The sequence below is a fragment of the Sinocyclocheilus rhinocerous genome, unplaced genomic scaffold, assembly GCF_001515625.1.
Source record: "Sinocyclocheilus rhinocerous isolate Xijiao unplaced genomic scaffold, SAMN03320098_v1.1 scaffold20, whole genome shotgun sequence".
Classification (NCBI taxonomy): domain Eukaryota; kingdom Metazoa; phylum Chordata; class Actinopteri; order Cypriniformes; family Cyprinidae; genus Sinocyclocheilus; species Sinocyclocheilus rhinocerous.
In genome coordinates, this window is record NW_015640468.1 from 1,541,926 (window position 1) to 1,556,956 (window position 15,031).

Below are 15,031 nucleotides of genomic sequence, written 5' to 3' on the forward strand. Positions count from 1 at the left end.
AATAATAATAATAATGTTCTAAATAACCTGTGATAAGAAGAACCCTTTCAAGTGAGAGGGGAAATGTGGTGTTTTGTAGTTTAACCACAAGGTGGCAGTATATTGTTACGTGTAGAGCTTCTACTGAGTATTCCCTAAGAAGAAGATACAGTTCTGTAAAAAGGTAGCATCTGTTGAATAAACGGTTAAGAGGATTTACTTGTGCAGTTACTGAGTACCCGAGGACACAACACAGTCCTTTGGCAAGGTGTTTAAAAACCTTTAAAATAACAAAAGAAATAACAAAAACAAAACATCAGCACAATAACTCAATATAATTTCCACAATTAGCCATCCAAGCACACAAAGCGACAACACACAACCCTAAATAGATAAGATGCAAGCCTGCTGGAACAGTAAGAATACATAATGCACATCAGGTGCAATTTTGAGTTAATAAAACAATAGCAAACACCTATATTGTATAACACTATTAAAAAAGCATTCCAGACAATTAATAAAACACTAAATAGTCCAAACATACCCAAAATCGTCCCATCATACCCATCGTCTGAAAACGAGCAAAAGACATGGGCCAATTTTTAGCACTGGGTTAAATAGTAACGATAGTAATAAAGAGATCAATAACTATATAGATTAAAAATGTTCAGATTTTTTAAAAGCCAGACTTTAAGACTTTGTCATGGGGGAGTGGAGGGTGGTAGGAGTCAGGGGGAGGCCACGAGCAGGAGACAGGTGCTGGTCCAGAGACCAGCCAGGATGAGGCCCCAGGGCAGAGTCAAGGGATGGAGGACCCTTGGTGGAAACTTGGCAGACAACACCCTGGGGACGAGCGATGAAGATGGAGCTGCTGGTGCAGACCCAGGTGGAGTCAAGCAGACGGAGAGCCAGGGTGACACCCAAGGTCCAGAGGGCCAAGGCGGAGCTGACGGCTCATGTGAGGGGACCCGGAAGACCATGGCAGAGCTGGAGCGACTGTGGACAACAGTGGAGCCAGAGAGGTGGAGGAGCCAGACGGAGCCAGAGGAGTGGAATACCATAGCGGAGGAAGGTCGACGACTAACCAAGGTGGAGCTGGAGGAATGAGGCAGCCAGGTGGAGCCAGTGGGATGATGGGCCACGGTGGAGACGAGGGAGCAAGGAGCCAAGAGGAGCCGATGGGTCAGAGGACCGAGGTTGAGACCAGGACTCGAAGGCTGGAGGCAGAGACAAGGGATTCTCACACAGAGGCAGAACTGGAGACTGGAAGGCCCGAGGCGAATCAGAGCACCCGGATGGCGCTGACCAAGGGTGAGCTGAGGGACTGACAGGAACCAGTGGAGGCATGGCTGAGGGACTTGCTGAATTAACTTGCTGGGCGGAACCAGCGGAGACTCAGAAGAATTGAGTATTACCTCCCCAAACCAGTCTATTAAAACCCCATCAAAAATGTCTTTTAGTTCCTTATAATAGTTTCCAGAGGCCAGTTGCAGCTCACCCTCAGTGTGTGGGCGGGGCTTCCCTCCAAGCCATCGATCTCCACTAGTACTCCCTCAGGCACGTGCTTTGTTGCCGGCTCACATACCTGGTCAGACGCATTGACAGCCTCTGGGGTGAGTGGTCCCTCTGCTCCAGGCATAGCAGGGCAATGGCAGGAATGTCCATAGTGACAGGAAAGAGGGCAAAAAAGAAAAAAAAAGATGCTAAACCATCTTTATGTCAGGGTTCGGTTGACACAAAAGCGCACGACAGAGGAACATGTCAAGAATCAACGTTTTAATGTAGAATAACTAGTAAAACACAACCAAACATAAATGCAAACCCAGACGGACTGAGACTAGAACGAACAAAGGGTATTTAAAAACTGGGACTAACAGAAAACAACAGACACGTTACACTCTGTCTATCTTTAGTTTTTTTTGTATTACAAATACAAACAAAATGTCACATGGTTACATAAGGGCTGGCGTTTCCTCTCAAGGACATAGTTGAGGGAACTAGATGATCACAACCTTTAATTCCACATGCTCAAGCATCAGGTTCGCCATGCATGATTACTTTTGATGTTACATCTTACAGTAATGTCATCTGAAGGTCAACAGTGACCACCCACTTATTCATTCAGCCATCAACATGCACTGTGTTTAATATAATATTGCTAGTGTAAGAGTCTGTTCACACATAACACGTTTTTGCATTCCACTGCACTGCTTTTCCAGTTTTTCCAATGTGTACATACACTAGACAGATGTGTTTGACCATTAAGCTCTTTTGCAGTGTCTTGCACATGACACAGCATCTTAAAAATACAGCGGTCCAGACATGTCTGTAGACCTTGAGTTTTTTTTTTCAGTGCCCTGTGTCTCACATATTTGTGTTCCACTGCTCTGCTTGAATTGGTTTTCTATGTAAACTTGTGATAGACAGTTGTTTGACTGTTGTGCTTGCATCTTGCCTCTTTTGCAGTGTCTTGCTCTTAACACAAGCGTCCTAAAAATGCAGCACTCCAGTTAAAAGTTGTTCAACGCATCTTTAGACCTTTTGGGGAGTTTTTTTTTTCTTTCACTGCCCTGCTATTCCTTTTGTTTTCTATGTTACTTATGCTAGATGGATGTCTTTGACCGTTGCACTCATGTCTTGTGTCTTTTGCAGCGTCATGCACATGAACGCTATGTTTTTAGAACGCTGTGTCAAGTTAAAAGTTAACATATCTCTAGACCTTGCTTTTTTTATTTGACTCCCCTGTGTCTCGCATTTTGTGTACCACTGTGGAGGTTTTGGAACTGGTTTGCTATGTAAACATAAATGCTTAGATAGACATGCTTGACCACTGCGTTTGTGTCATACATCTTTTGCAGCGTCTCATGCATGACACTGTTCAAAAAACTTCACCTTTCTAAAAACTTTGGTCTCTAGACCAGAGATCCACTTTCTTGGAGAGATTAGCTCCAACCTGGATTAAACACACCTACCTGCAACTTTGTAGTAATCCTGAAGACCTTGATTAGCTTGTTCAGGTGTGTTTGATTAGAGTTGGAGCTAAACTAACAAGGTCCAGAGTTGAGGACCCCTGCTCTATCCCTTGCGTTTTTGTCCATTTCAGTTTAAGAATGTAAGGAAACTCAGGTCACATATGCATTAAAAAGTTTCAGGAGTGAATTTTGTAAATGCAGTTTTCTCTACCTGAATTTTTCGGGAGTTAATTCACATTGTAGAATGCGGTTGTTACTGAACTGTGTGTGTACAGAACAAGATTAAGCACTAAAAGATCGAATGACAACCAAATTTAGCTGCAGTGTGTGCATGGCCACACAGTGGTTCATAGTAGTGGGTGGGCGTTTCCATGGTAACAGCGACTTGTCTGATTGATGGAGATCTTTTTAGAATTATGGGTAATGTAGTTTTTACACCAGGAAATTGTATATTAAATGTGATGAAGAAAGAACTCATTGTAGGTCAGTCAATTTTGCAATTTGTATGGTAGGTCAAATCAATTTCTCTTTGTTGAAAATGAATGCATGTAGATATTAACTTCTGCTTCCGTAATGCTACTGTTTCCTTCTATGCAGCAATGTTGGACCAAGAAACACTGATTATAAAGAGGTTATAATTGATTATATCATCAGAGAAAGGAAAAGGAAACCTCTCACATGCTCTTAGACTTAGCTGTCGTTCTGCTCATGGAAGCAGACTCAAGGGCAGAGAGCATTATGCATGTTTGATGGTGTTTTAATGGAGCAAACAGTCTTATCCAGCGGGTCCTCCTTCCCAGCACACGTGTGGCTCCACTCTCATTAATTATGTAGATTTACCCAGCATTTAATCTATATGTGATCAATGCTAAGCACTGGTTACAACAGGAGGTTAAAGAGCACTGTCTTGGGCTTTTGTTCAGAATAGCATACTCCTATACTACTTTTTCTATTTTTACAGTGTGCACAGTATGCTAATGTTTTGTATGTTTACAATTCCCTAAAGACCTTATACATTAGCAAAAATGTGCAGTAATTTGACAATATCATGCGCTCAACTTCACCTTCCATTTTCAGTGTAACTGAATTAGAATGATCAACCATGCATAATGCATTCATAATGCATTCACATACTGTTTTTTTTTATAGAATAGTTGGCTGCACTGTATATACTACACAGTATTCAGTATCCTATTCTAAACATAACATCTACATTTGTTGTGGATTGCATCTTTTACATTTACATTTACCAAAACAATTAGCTTCCAAGGTATTCCCTTTGAATCAAACCCTTGACCTTGGTGTTGCTAGAGCCATATGCTTTACTGTTTGAGCTACAGGAACGCTCTTTTTAAATGTGTCTGTGTATTTGTGTGTGGGCTTTTGAGTGGATTGAGGTTGTTCAGTTCATGGTGACTCTGTACCTGATCTAACGCAGAGATCTTCCCTTTCCTCTGAATAAAAGAGTCTCCCTCAGGCTTTAATTATACAGTCCTGACTCTGTCTGCTTCTCTGGCATTAAATGCTAAACAAGGACATGTTTTGTGTATTTGTAAATATATTGAATGAAGGAGTGACTGGAATGTGTGTGTAGTTGTTGAGTAAAAGTATAAAGGATGAATAAATTTTTATGTTTTCTGAAGAAAAGGATGTGCTGCGCAACTTGCAGCCATGATGGTAGGGTGTTTTGGGTGGTTTCCAGCACAGTGCTATTAGTGTTGCTTTGTTTATGAACGAAACAGAGCTCTTGAATATATCTTTTAAGAGAATGTTTTTGTTCATGCCCATGCACTGACTCATGTTTTTGGTTCATTGTAGTGAGAGTAAATAGCGTTTAATTGCAAAAGAGCATTTCATTGAACAAAAATGCAACCAAATATGCAATATAACACATATGCCACCAAAGTTGCTGTTGACATCTTGTTCAAGAATGGATTATGTTGTTCATGAACCAGTTGAATTGGGTTTCCCAAAGAACCTTTTTTTATTTTTTAGTGTGAAGAATGTTTTTGACTATAAAGAACCTTTTACCAAATGGAAAGTTTCCATCGATGTTAAAGGTTCTTTATTGAACCATAGATGTCGATAAAGAACCTTTATTAAGAATTTACTTCATTGCTATTTGTGGAGAAAATTGTGCACATGCTTATGGTGCTTAAAAAGTCTTTCTACAAATGTGCCAAGAGATTGGGTTCTGAGTAATGCTGTCTGTGTTGCTATGCGGTTGCTTGGTTGCCAGGGTGTTGTTAGGTTGTCGCTTATTGGGCAAGTCAAAAATGCCTGTATGTTAATTTTCTGATCCCTAGAAATAACTTAATGGGATTTTTATTTCATCTGAGTTCCCCCTTTTCTGTCTCATAAGAGGTAAGAATGAACAAAGACAAACATATTAAAATGCATTAAATGGCTGTTACATTTATCACGAAAACAAAATGAATGATCTCAAATAAAGGCACAATAGAGGAGTAAAGCACACTGTGAACTTCACACATTGCCTTCTGTTTACTTTAGTCTGCATTAAATTAGTTTTTGATGAATTTGTGAATTTATTGTATTCCTTCACCTGTCATTGAGTCTTTTCGCTCACTGTTGCTCTTTCTTTCTCATTCCTCTCTCTTTTTCTCCCCTTGCTCTCTTTCTCTTTCTCTTTAACTCTGTCTCTTTCTTTATCTCCCTCTCCAATGAAATGCACAGAAATAGCTATGCAAATTTTCCCCCTTCCAAAATGGTTTCATATCATCTCTATATCTTCCAATAACCTTCCATTCTCTCCGTCATTTCCCCCTTCATCTGTTTTCTTCACTCCTCCGCTCTGTCTTCCCTTTCTTTTAGTGTATTTCTGGGCTCATTATGCTAATTGGCGTCAGTAAGAACAAATCCAGTGGTGGATTTTTTTTTTCGCTTTTATTTTACTCTATATCTGTTATGCTGCTTCTATCTCTCTCTTTCTCTCACTCTATCTCTCCTTTTCTATTTATATCTCAGCGTGGTGGGAGTGTTTGGTCAGAACAATTACACTACTCTATTTGTCTCCCCCCTTTCTCCGTATTTCTCATCCTTCGTTCCTGTCCCTTATGGAAAACAAACGTGGAGCCTTCTCTCCTGTTTCTTTCATCTTGTCCTCTCGTTTGCACTGGAGCGTATTCTGCATTCCGTCTGTTTCCGTGGTCGATAACGCCCTCAAACGCTGCTAGATCAATAATTGGTGTGGAATTAAAGCTTGCGTGTGTTTGTGTGCAAACATGTAACCATACGCATGTCCGTGCTTGACAGCATGGCTCTGTGTGAGTGTGTGTATGTGTGTGTGTGTGTGTGTGTGTGGGGGGGGGGGAAATGAAGAGTGAGTCAGACAGTGTTGGGTCAATTAGAGGGATCGAGGGAGATTATCATTGGCAAGTAGTGTTACGATTATCCCACGACTGAGGCATCATGGGAAGGTTTGGGAAAAAAAGCGGAACTAAGCGGATGGAGTTACTAAAAGCTCTGAATAGCCCACATATTTTTCGACAATTTGTCTCCTGTCAAATTCAGATGAGCTTTATTGGCATGACTGTGTGGTTGCAAAATGTTGCCAAAGCATAATAATAAACATTACTGGGCTCCTGTCTGACGGCATTTTGAATATTCACAAATACATTCACAGTGATTTTAATTAACTTTATTTTTGATCATTGGGTTTCCCAAAGACATCATACTTGTTTTTTGATCATATTATGAGAGCATTAAGATAGAGTTGGTAAGTTAAGTTTATTTCCAGGAATAAGTTTGATTCAAAGCTTTGATTCATTTGCATCATCACTTGTTCATTGTCTCCAAGTGGCATATTTTTATTTATTAAAATGTTTTAGTAAATAAATATTTATTTATTGATATATTTGTTAATTTAAATAAAAATGATTAAACTTTCTGCCCTTGTTTTCATAGTCAGAAATGGAAAAAAATGCCTTGGCTTTTGCTCCTTTTTACAGATTTGATTCTTAGACACTCTCATGCAGATCAAAAATGTTTACTTTGTATACACAATATCATTCAAAAGTTTTGGACAGTAAGATTTTTTTAAAGAAATTAATAGTTTTATTTAGCAACGATGCATTAAATTGATCGAAGGTGACAATAAAGACATTTACAAGTTTACAAAAGATTTTTATTTTAAATAAATAATGTTCCTTTGAAGCAGCACAACTGTTTGAAATATTGACAATAATATGAAATGTTTCTTGAGCAGCAAATCAGCATATTAGACTGATTTCTGAAGGATCATGTGACACTGAACACTGGAGTAATGATGCTGAAAATTGAGCTTTACCGTCACAGGAATGAATTACATTTGAAAAACATGTTAACATAGAAAGAGTTCAATTATAATATTATTCCCCAATATTACAGTTTTTACTGTTTTGAGCAAATGAATGCAGCCTTGGTGAGCATCAAGACTTAAGTCTTGATGAAAAACTCTTACTCACCCCATAATTTTGAATGTGCACTATATGAACAACAGACTGAAAATATTGATATTGAGGTATTTTGGTTATATCAACCAGCTCTAGTGCACGAAACTGCAAACAAATGACAAAGTAAAAAGAAAGAGCATATTTAAGGGTGTAAACTACTATCATTAAGAAAGTTGACACATTTGCATGCTGTCTGTTAGATTGGCTTTCTCACCAGATGGAAAGGTCTGAATCGTATTATGTGTTAATTCAGCAGAACAAATATGATGCAAATGTGTCTCTTTATTCTAATTCAAAGTCGTTCTAATACCTAACTTGCCATTTTTATTAGAAACCCAGTCATTAATCCCAACGACTCTTTTAATTCAGTCTTCTTAGACTTTATGTGGCGAGAGCAGCGGCTCTTCCATTTTTAATTTAGCCGATTACGCTCACTGTCAGGATTGAACGGCCACCTTTTCCAGCGTCTCGCCTGCAGCGGCTGACTGATGTGTCATTTTCTTTGACAGTCCCTCTCTCACCTGGTATTTAGCTTCGATTCTAGCGATTGTGTTTCGACCCGGTTCATGCTGCTCAGCATTTACAGCGTGGCCTAAACCAACCTCTCCCTGAGAGCCAAATCAATGTCTGTGTTTATCTCTATAAAAGCACTCTCAGGATGATGACGGGCTTCTTTGTGAGTTTATGAAGAGCGAGGCGGCTCTCTAACCTCTACCTGCCATGCTTTTGTGTGTGCATGTAAAAGAGGCTTTTGTCCTACCGTTTCCTTCTCTCTTGCTCTCTGCCGATCTTTTATTGATGGGGTTTTTATAGAGTTAGAGTCTGAATAATTGAGTGCTGAAAGACGAATGAGTGGCGCTCTGCTGTGCAGGAACGAGGTGAAGTACAGTACATGTCGGGGGTTTCCTGTAGTAAAAAAGACCCGTCCTGGTTTTTAAAGCATGATGGTGACAGTTGTTTCAACATGAGGTAGTCACTATTGGGCTGGAATAATCCAGAACCGCTTCCACCACCAAATTATTGCCATTTTGTTTATCTGTATGTGTCTGCTCCAGTCCAGGTTTTGTTGGTTCCAATACAGGTGATCCTGCGGTGGGCTGAAATAACTCAAGGGAGCTTTGAAATGCCACATTTTCCCATTCAGTTGCTCAAATGTTCATAAAAAGGTCATCCTGGAATAAAACAGTGTGTTCAGTATTATATAGCCAAATTACAGGCTCTTCCGGTCACTATTCTGCCATGAGAAATATTCTTTAATGGTGACTGTGCAAGCGGTGCACATTGCTGTTTAATTCAGTTTACTCTGCTATTATTTGAACATCCCTTACCAAAAAGTAGTATACTTCAAGTTTATTTTAGTAAGTATACTAAAAGTTTGGGGTTTGTAAGATGTTTTAATGATTTTGAAAGTCTCTTAAGCTCCCAAAGGCTGCATTTATTTGATCAAAAACAGTAATATTGTGAAATATTCTTGCAATTTAGAGTAACTGTTTTCTATTTGAATATATTTTAAAATGTAATTTATTCCTGCGATGGCAAAGCTGAATTTTCAGCATCATTACTCCAGTCTTCAGTGTCACTTGATCCTTCAGACATCATTCTAATATGCTGATTTGCTGCTCAATAAGCATTTCTTGTTATTATCAGTGTTGAAAACAGCTGCTAACATTTTTTGAGGAAACGATAATTTTTTTCCTTTTTTTTTTTTTTTTTTTAGGATTCTTTGATGAAGAGAAAATAATTAGTTTGAAATAGAATAGTTTGGAAGCAATGTAGAAGACATTACTTTCACGTTTGATCAATTGAATGTGTCTGTGCTGATTAAAAGTATTAATTTCTTTTGAAAAGAAAAAAATCAGTTCAGTAGCTTTAAAAACAATATGTAAATGTTTGCACAAAGGCTGATTTTAATTAAATATATTCTACAACACTTCGTCTGACTATTACTTTAGTTATAATGTGTGCAGGCTGATGGTGTAGATCAGGGGTCACCAAACTCGGTCCTGGAGGGCCAGTGTCCTGCAGAGTTTAACTCCAACTTGCCTCAACACATCTGTCTGGAAGTTTGAAGTATACCTAGTAAGACCTTGATTAGCTGGTTCAGGTGTGTTTGAATAGGGTGCACTGCACTTCCACTTTCGTCACTTTCACATTCGTCACCGCGTTCGCCCTACGTCCTGCGTCATCTGCTGGAACGCCACTCTCTCGTGTACACGTGTACGACAGTTAGCAGAAGCTAGAGATTACGGTTCATAAAGTTTTAAATATGGATATTTTTCTTACACAAACACAACGATTCACTTCAGAAGGCCTCCGGAGCTGTGTAGAGCACTTTTTATGATGGATGGATGCACTTTTTTGGACTTCAAAATCTCGACACCCATTCACTGCCATTATAAAGCTTGAAAGAGCCAGGACATTTTTAAATAGAACTCAGATTGTATTTGTCTGAAAGAAGAAAGTCATATACACCTCGGATGGCTTGAGGGTGAGTAAACCATGGGGTAATTTTCATTTTTGGGTGAACTATCCCTTATACACCTAGGTTGGCTTGAGGGTGAGTAAATCATGGGGCAATTGTCATTTTTGGGTGAACTAACCCTTTTTAATTAATTACTATAATGACCAAACTTAAACTTACTTTAGGTTTTTCCAAATCATGAAGATTATTTCCCTAAAATGATGCTCCATTCTCCAAAAACAGTACTGTAAAACCCATGCTGTATATTCAGTACTGAACTGAGTAGCCAAACATGACAAAAAAACACGCAATGCATTTGTTCCTCTCAGCTTTGCACAAACCATCAATAAGAGTGAGCAGTGCCCACAGTGCATCATGTGTGCAAACTCAAAGCAATGAATCGCTCTTAATAACAAAATAAGACTTCTCCACACAGCACCCACAGCATAAGAGGAAACAACGCTAGTTCTTTCAAAACAAGACATAAAGCAGTTTTCATTACTTGTTGAGATGCTGGAATGAGTCTTGGCTTGAGCTGGTATTAATGGCGAAAGGCTGTGCAAGAAGGAAACATAAATTAAATGATAGTGTAACCATAAAACAAAAAGGTAAATTCATATGGAATCAGCCCTCCAACATTATGACGATTGTGGCTGATACCAAGTTACCAGTTTTATTGTAATAATAATAACTGAGGTATTTTTGGCAGAAATTATGGTTGCTATGATACAGTTTTGTAATTGTTACAGGAAACAGAGCTCAAAGCCTCATGTTATACTTTATTCCATCTTGAAATGTTACAGTCTCAAATCAGATATTAAAAATGTTGCCTCTATATCTCATGTTGAATTTATAATAAGAACTCTTATGATGTGACAATGACAGGATTCTAAGAAAGACTGATGTAATCTCTAATGACAGATCATTTTATGACATAATTTCTGATTATGTCATAATCTGCCAGTGCGCAGTTATGATGTCAAAGTGGCTGATGGCAGGGCACAGGAATTTGTGTGATATTTTTCATATGGTTATGGAATTTTAGATTCGGAGGCTGATTTGAAATCTTTGTGTTTTCCATATGTGAAACATGTCTCATAATAATTTATCATTCTGTGTTACGTATGTTGCTTTTTTCCCCAAATAAACAACCCGAGGACTACAAAAGCTCATTTTAGATTCATAGTCTGATAAACATCCTTTATTCACATCTCCTTTGCAAAAACATGAAAACCTCCTGAAGATAAATATATATTGTGTTTTAGGTTTAAAATACATAAAAATTTGTTACTTCAACATTGCACTGTCTTGATGTTTCTTAAAGGGATATCTCAACCAAAAATGTAAATTATGTCACCAAAACAGTTTGGTTACCAACATTCTTCAAAAAATCTTCTTTTATGTTCAAAAGAAGAAAGAAACTCATACAGTTGTGGAACGCCATGAGTGTGAGCAAATAATGACAGAATTTTCATTTTGGGGTGAACTAAACCTTTAATCATTCTGGTTGGTGATATCATCATAATATTTGCATTCTGAATACCGATTGGTCAGCTTTCTTACGTCTGTTTGCATATAGTGAATATCTGTGTTTGCCTTTTTGCATCTGTTTAACCATCTACTCCCCACAAAGTGGTTTAAAATCTTACCTATATATGTCAAAGCTATTCTTTTGCTGCCTTGCAAGCACTGGTATTATCTTTAGAAAATGAAAATCTAGTTCTGTTTACAGACCCCCTGAGAACAATTATGTGTCTTCTCTGAAGTACTTCCAACACTTAGTCAAAGATAACTTTGTAATATTAGATATAGGAGCCCGGTCTCATGAAAATGCGTATAAATAGTATGCCAAATAAAAACGAAAACTCGTGGTATTGATACGCAAAAATGGACTTTGGCGTGTATATGCTACGCGATGGGTAGGTTTAGGGTTGTGGGGTAGATGCGTATCATATGTACGCAAGACACATTCTGCCGTTTGATTTTTTTATTTGATTTAACTCAAGCACAGACTGTATTAACTGAGTGAGAAGAAATAAGCTCTCTGTCATTGTCTGTTTCTCTCTCCCAGGAGGATGGCAAGGTGGTGGATGGCAGTCTGCTGGGTGATGCCAATGGGGTGGAGCCTGGCATAGGCCGACAGAAGGAGAGCGGCAAATGGCAGAGGCCTCGATTCACACGGAAAGCCCTCATGAGGTGCTGCCTGGTCAAATGGATCATCGCCAGCACCGGACCCAAAGAGCAAGGTGAGACAGAGGAATGGCGGAAAGGGCACAGGAGGAAATGAGGTTTTAGGAAGACCCACTGATGAAAAATGTCTGCATATATGACGGTCCAGTTCCCTAAGAGTAGCCTGGGACTGTATGTCTTGCTCATAATGACAAATGTCTGTAATGGGTTCTCCTGCTCATCTGGGCGCTTAACGGTTGGAATTGTGATTATGGTGTCATTTTTATGCGGTTGCTGTTTTATCTCATGATTAGTTTATGTTTGGTTTACATTCAGGCTGATGCTGAAATGGCTTGAAAGGGGTGTTTATCACCTGCTGAGCTTTTTGAAATGAGTCTTGGCTTGAGATGTGGTTAATGGAGAAATATGACACACTGCACACATGCTGTCCGAAAAGGGAACATAAATTAAATTGCAGTGAGATGTTTAGTAGAGGAAATGCAAGTGAAATGCTGGCTTTTAAAGTGGTTTTAAAGTGATAGCATATTTTAACAAACATTTGCACAATCCACATCCTTTTACTTACTAGATGATGTGAAGCGTTATCACAGTTTTGAACTTTTGTACTGCGTGCTCTTTTTAATGCAGTTGCAGTGAAGGATGACTGAAGCATTCCCAGTGTCCAACAAAATCGAAAACTGTCAGACACAATGTTAACATGAAGATGACATCAGACAAAGTACGTTCGCAATTGCACTCCTCTGGCTGAGCAAAAATGGTTTTTCAGGTTTCTCTGTGTAACTTGTTCCCTGAATGGTTCACTATTACATCCTTGATACTTATGCAGTTTGTGTGCTTGTGTGGTACATACATAGCTAAAACATTATAAGTCAAGCTAGCATGCAAAAGTGCAACAACATTTATGCAAACAACTCATTTTTGAAATCCTAACCGGCCAGTTATTAAATGGCAGGACCAAGCATCTGATAGCATCGCTTCACATGCAAAAAAAAAACAGAAATGTCATCCATTTAGACCCAAATGGGAAGAGAAATGTATATGGCTAAGATATAAGACCGTCATCTGAGAAAAGTGTTTTGCTCGCACTGTGTACAATAAGTTTAGGACAAAAGAAGCTGAAAGTGGTTTATACAACTCATTCGCTAGAAGTCATATGATAGCTTTCTGTGATGAACAAACCAACATTTCTCTGTTATTCTCTTTGAAATTGTCCCTTCCAGTGAGCTAATAACTCGAGGACTGTCACAACTGTGAACTCAAGAACCATATCAGTCTGATTTGTGAACAAATAATTCAGTGCTGCATTTCCTAAAAGCTTTGCAAGCCCAAAAATATCATAGAAACCAATGATACCAATGAAGGACTATTGAAGTTTACAATGCCTCTAGGAAATGCAGCCCAGACTGTGCCAGTGTGTAGGTGAGGTACATTGAATCGCTGACACGAGAGAATAGTTTAGTCAAGCCTTTAATGGCGACGGCCAACACAGCAATAACAAGAAGCCCCAAGCGCGAGCTCCGCCCAGGCCAACGTGGCCACGAACAACGTCAGGAGTCACGTCACGATCCACGACACACTTCACATACTGGCGCCACCCATTTTCCCTCCAGAACATACCCCCTCTTCTCTGGCACCTGTGGACATTTGCTGACCTTGGAACAACGATGCATTTGGTTGTGTTTGACATTGGTGTGTCACGCCGCACAACTAACAACCCATCCCTTGCTAAGGTAACAGTATTAAAATACCGTTTCACATCTTTGACATTGGTAACTCTCTTGGAAGGGCATGTACCCTGCCAAAGATGTGCGCGTACCCTGCGGAGGTCTGGACACTCAGCCTGAATAGACACCCATGTGGCCCTATTGGCAAAGGGCAACTTCTGAGCTCGGCAACATCAGTACGGCACACGACAGAGACCATGGATTCACGGACGAAGCTACACACCTGACATGCCGGACTGTCACATTGTGCAGCATGGCGACTAGCATAATCTGAAGGGAGAATAGCAGCCCCAGCAACATGACGAACAGAGACCTGAAAGCAGCTTGCAGTAGACAAGAAAGTAGTAACGTAGCGTGGGCTCGCAGAAAATTCCCCCCTACACAGCTTCTCAAAGGTCTGTACGCATGGTTTACTGTCAGTGAGATAGAAATGTCATTACATTCCATAAAGGGGTTGCCAGCGAGAAGGTCCGAATCCAAATTTTCTACCACAAGTCCATCAAAAAAGAGCATGTGCCCGCCTAATTGAAAATGTGTGCGTGTTTCTCCAACCACCTTCAATGGAGAGGAGCCATCTGCCTGACGAGCTGACTGCGTACTGCTGGAGACTTTAAGGCCCAGTTTGGTGGCACATGCTGCCCTTATCATGTTTCCAGTTGCACCACTGTCGATGGTCAGCCTAACGGGGACGTGACCATGGAAAGCCTCGAGGCAGGGTGACTGCATGATGTGAACGCGCTGTACCGCCTTAGGATTGAAGGATATGTCCTTGCTGTCATCCTCGAACTCGCCGTCGGAGTGACATGGAGAGCCAGTAACTTGCCGCGCCCTGGCAATGAAAGCTTTGTCTGGAGGGGGCAGGAAAGGGCACTTACTGAGGAAGTGATTGTCCGGTCTGCGAGCCTCCTTACAGAGTGGGCAGGACTTCTTAGATCGACCCAGTGAAGCAAGCTTCTGTCTTGGAGGGTTAGAAACGGCTGTGCGCATAGCTCTGGCATCCTCTGACGACTGTAGCTCATCTAGTAATGAACACAGGGCCTGAGATATCTCTGGTTTGATGGATGCCAGAGTGCGTTACCGTAACTCTGTGCCATACCTCTGCTTTACAAGCTTTGGCAAATCGCTGTGTATAAGACGAAGCCAAGTTAGAACAATGAAGTTTTCGATCGAGGGAATCGAGGGAGCATCCTCTAGAATGGCTTCACCTCCGTGAGTATTGCCAGAGTCTCTGCGTAGTAAATTGTGTAAATTGTC

At 40.0% G+C, this 15,031-nt stretch overlaps 1 protein-coding gene across 2 annotated transcripts in view; it reads left to right on the plus strand.

Annotated features, from left to right (window-relative positions):
- The window catches only part of LOC107753121 (calsenilin-like), a 68,655-nt gene that overhangs the window by 12,748 nt on the left and 40,876 nt on the right, over window positions 1-15,031 (plus strand). For both annotated transcript variants that reach the window (XM_016569237.1, XM_016569238.1), the window contains exon 2: window positions 11,935-12,109. In XM_016569237.1, the coding sequence (XP_016424723.1) occupies window positions 11,935-12,109 (175 nt within the window). The remainder of the gene's footprint in view (window positions 1-11,934; window positions 12,110-15,031) is intronic.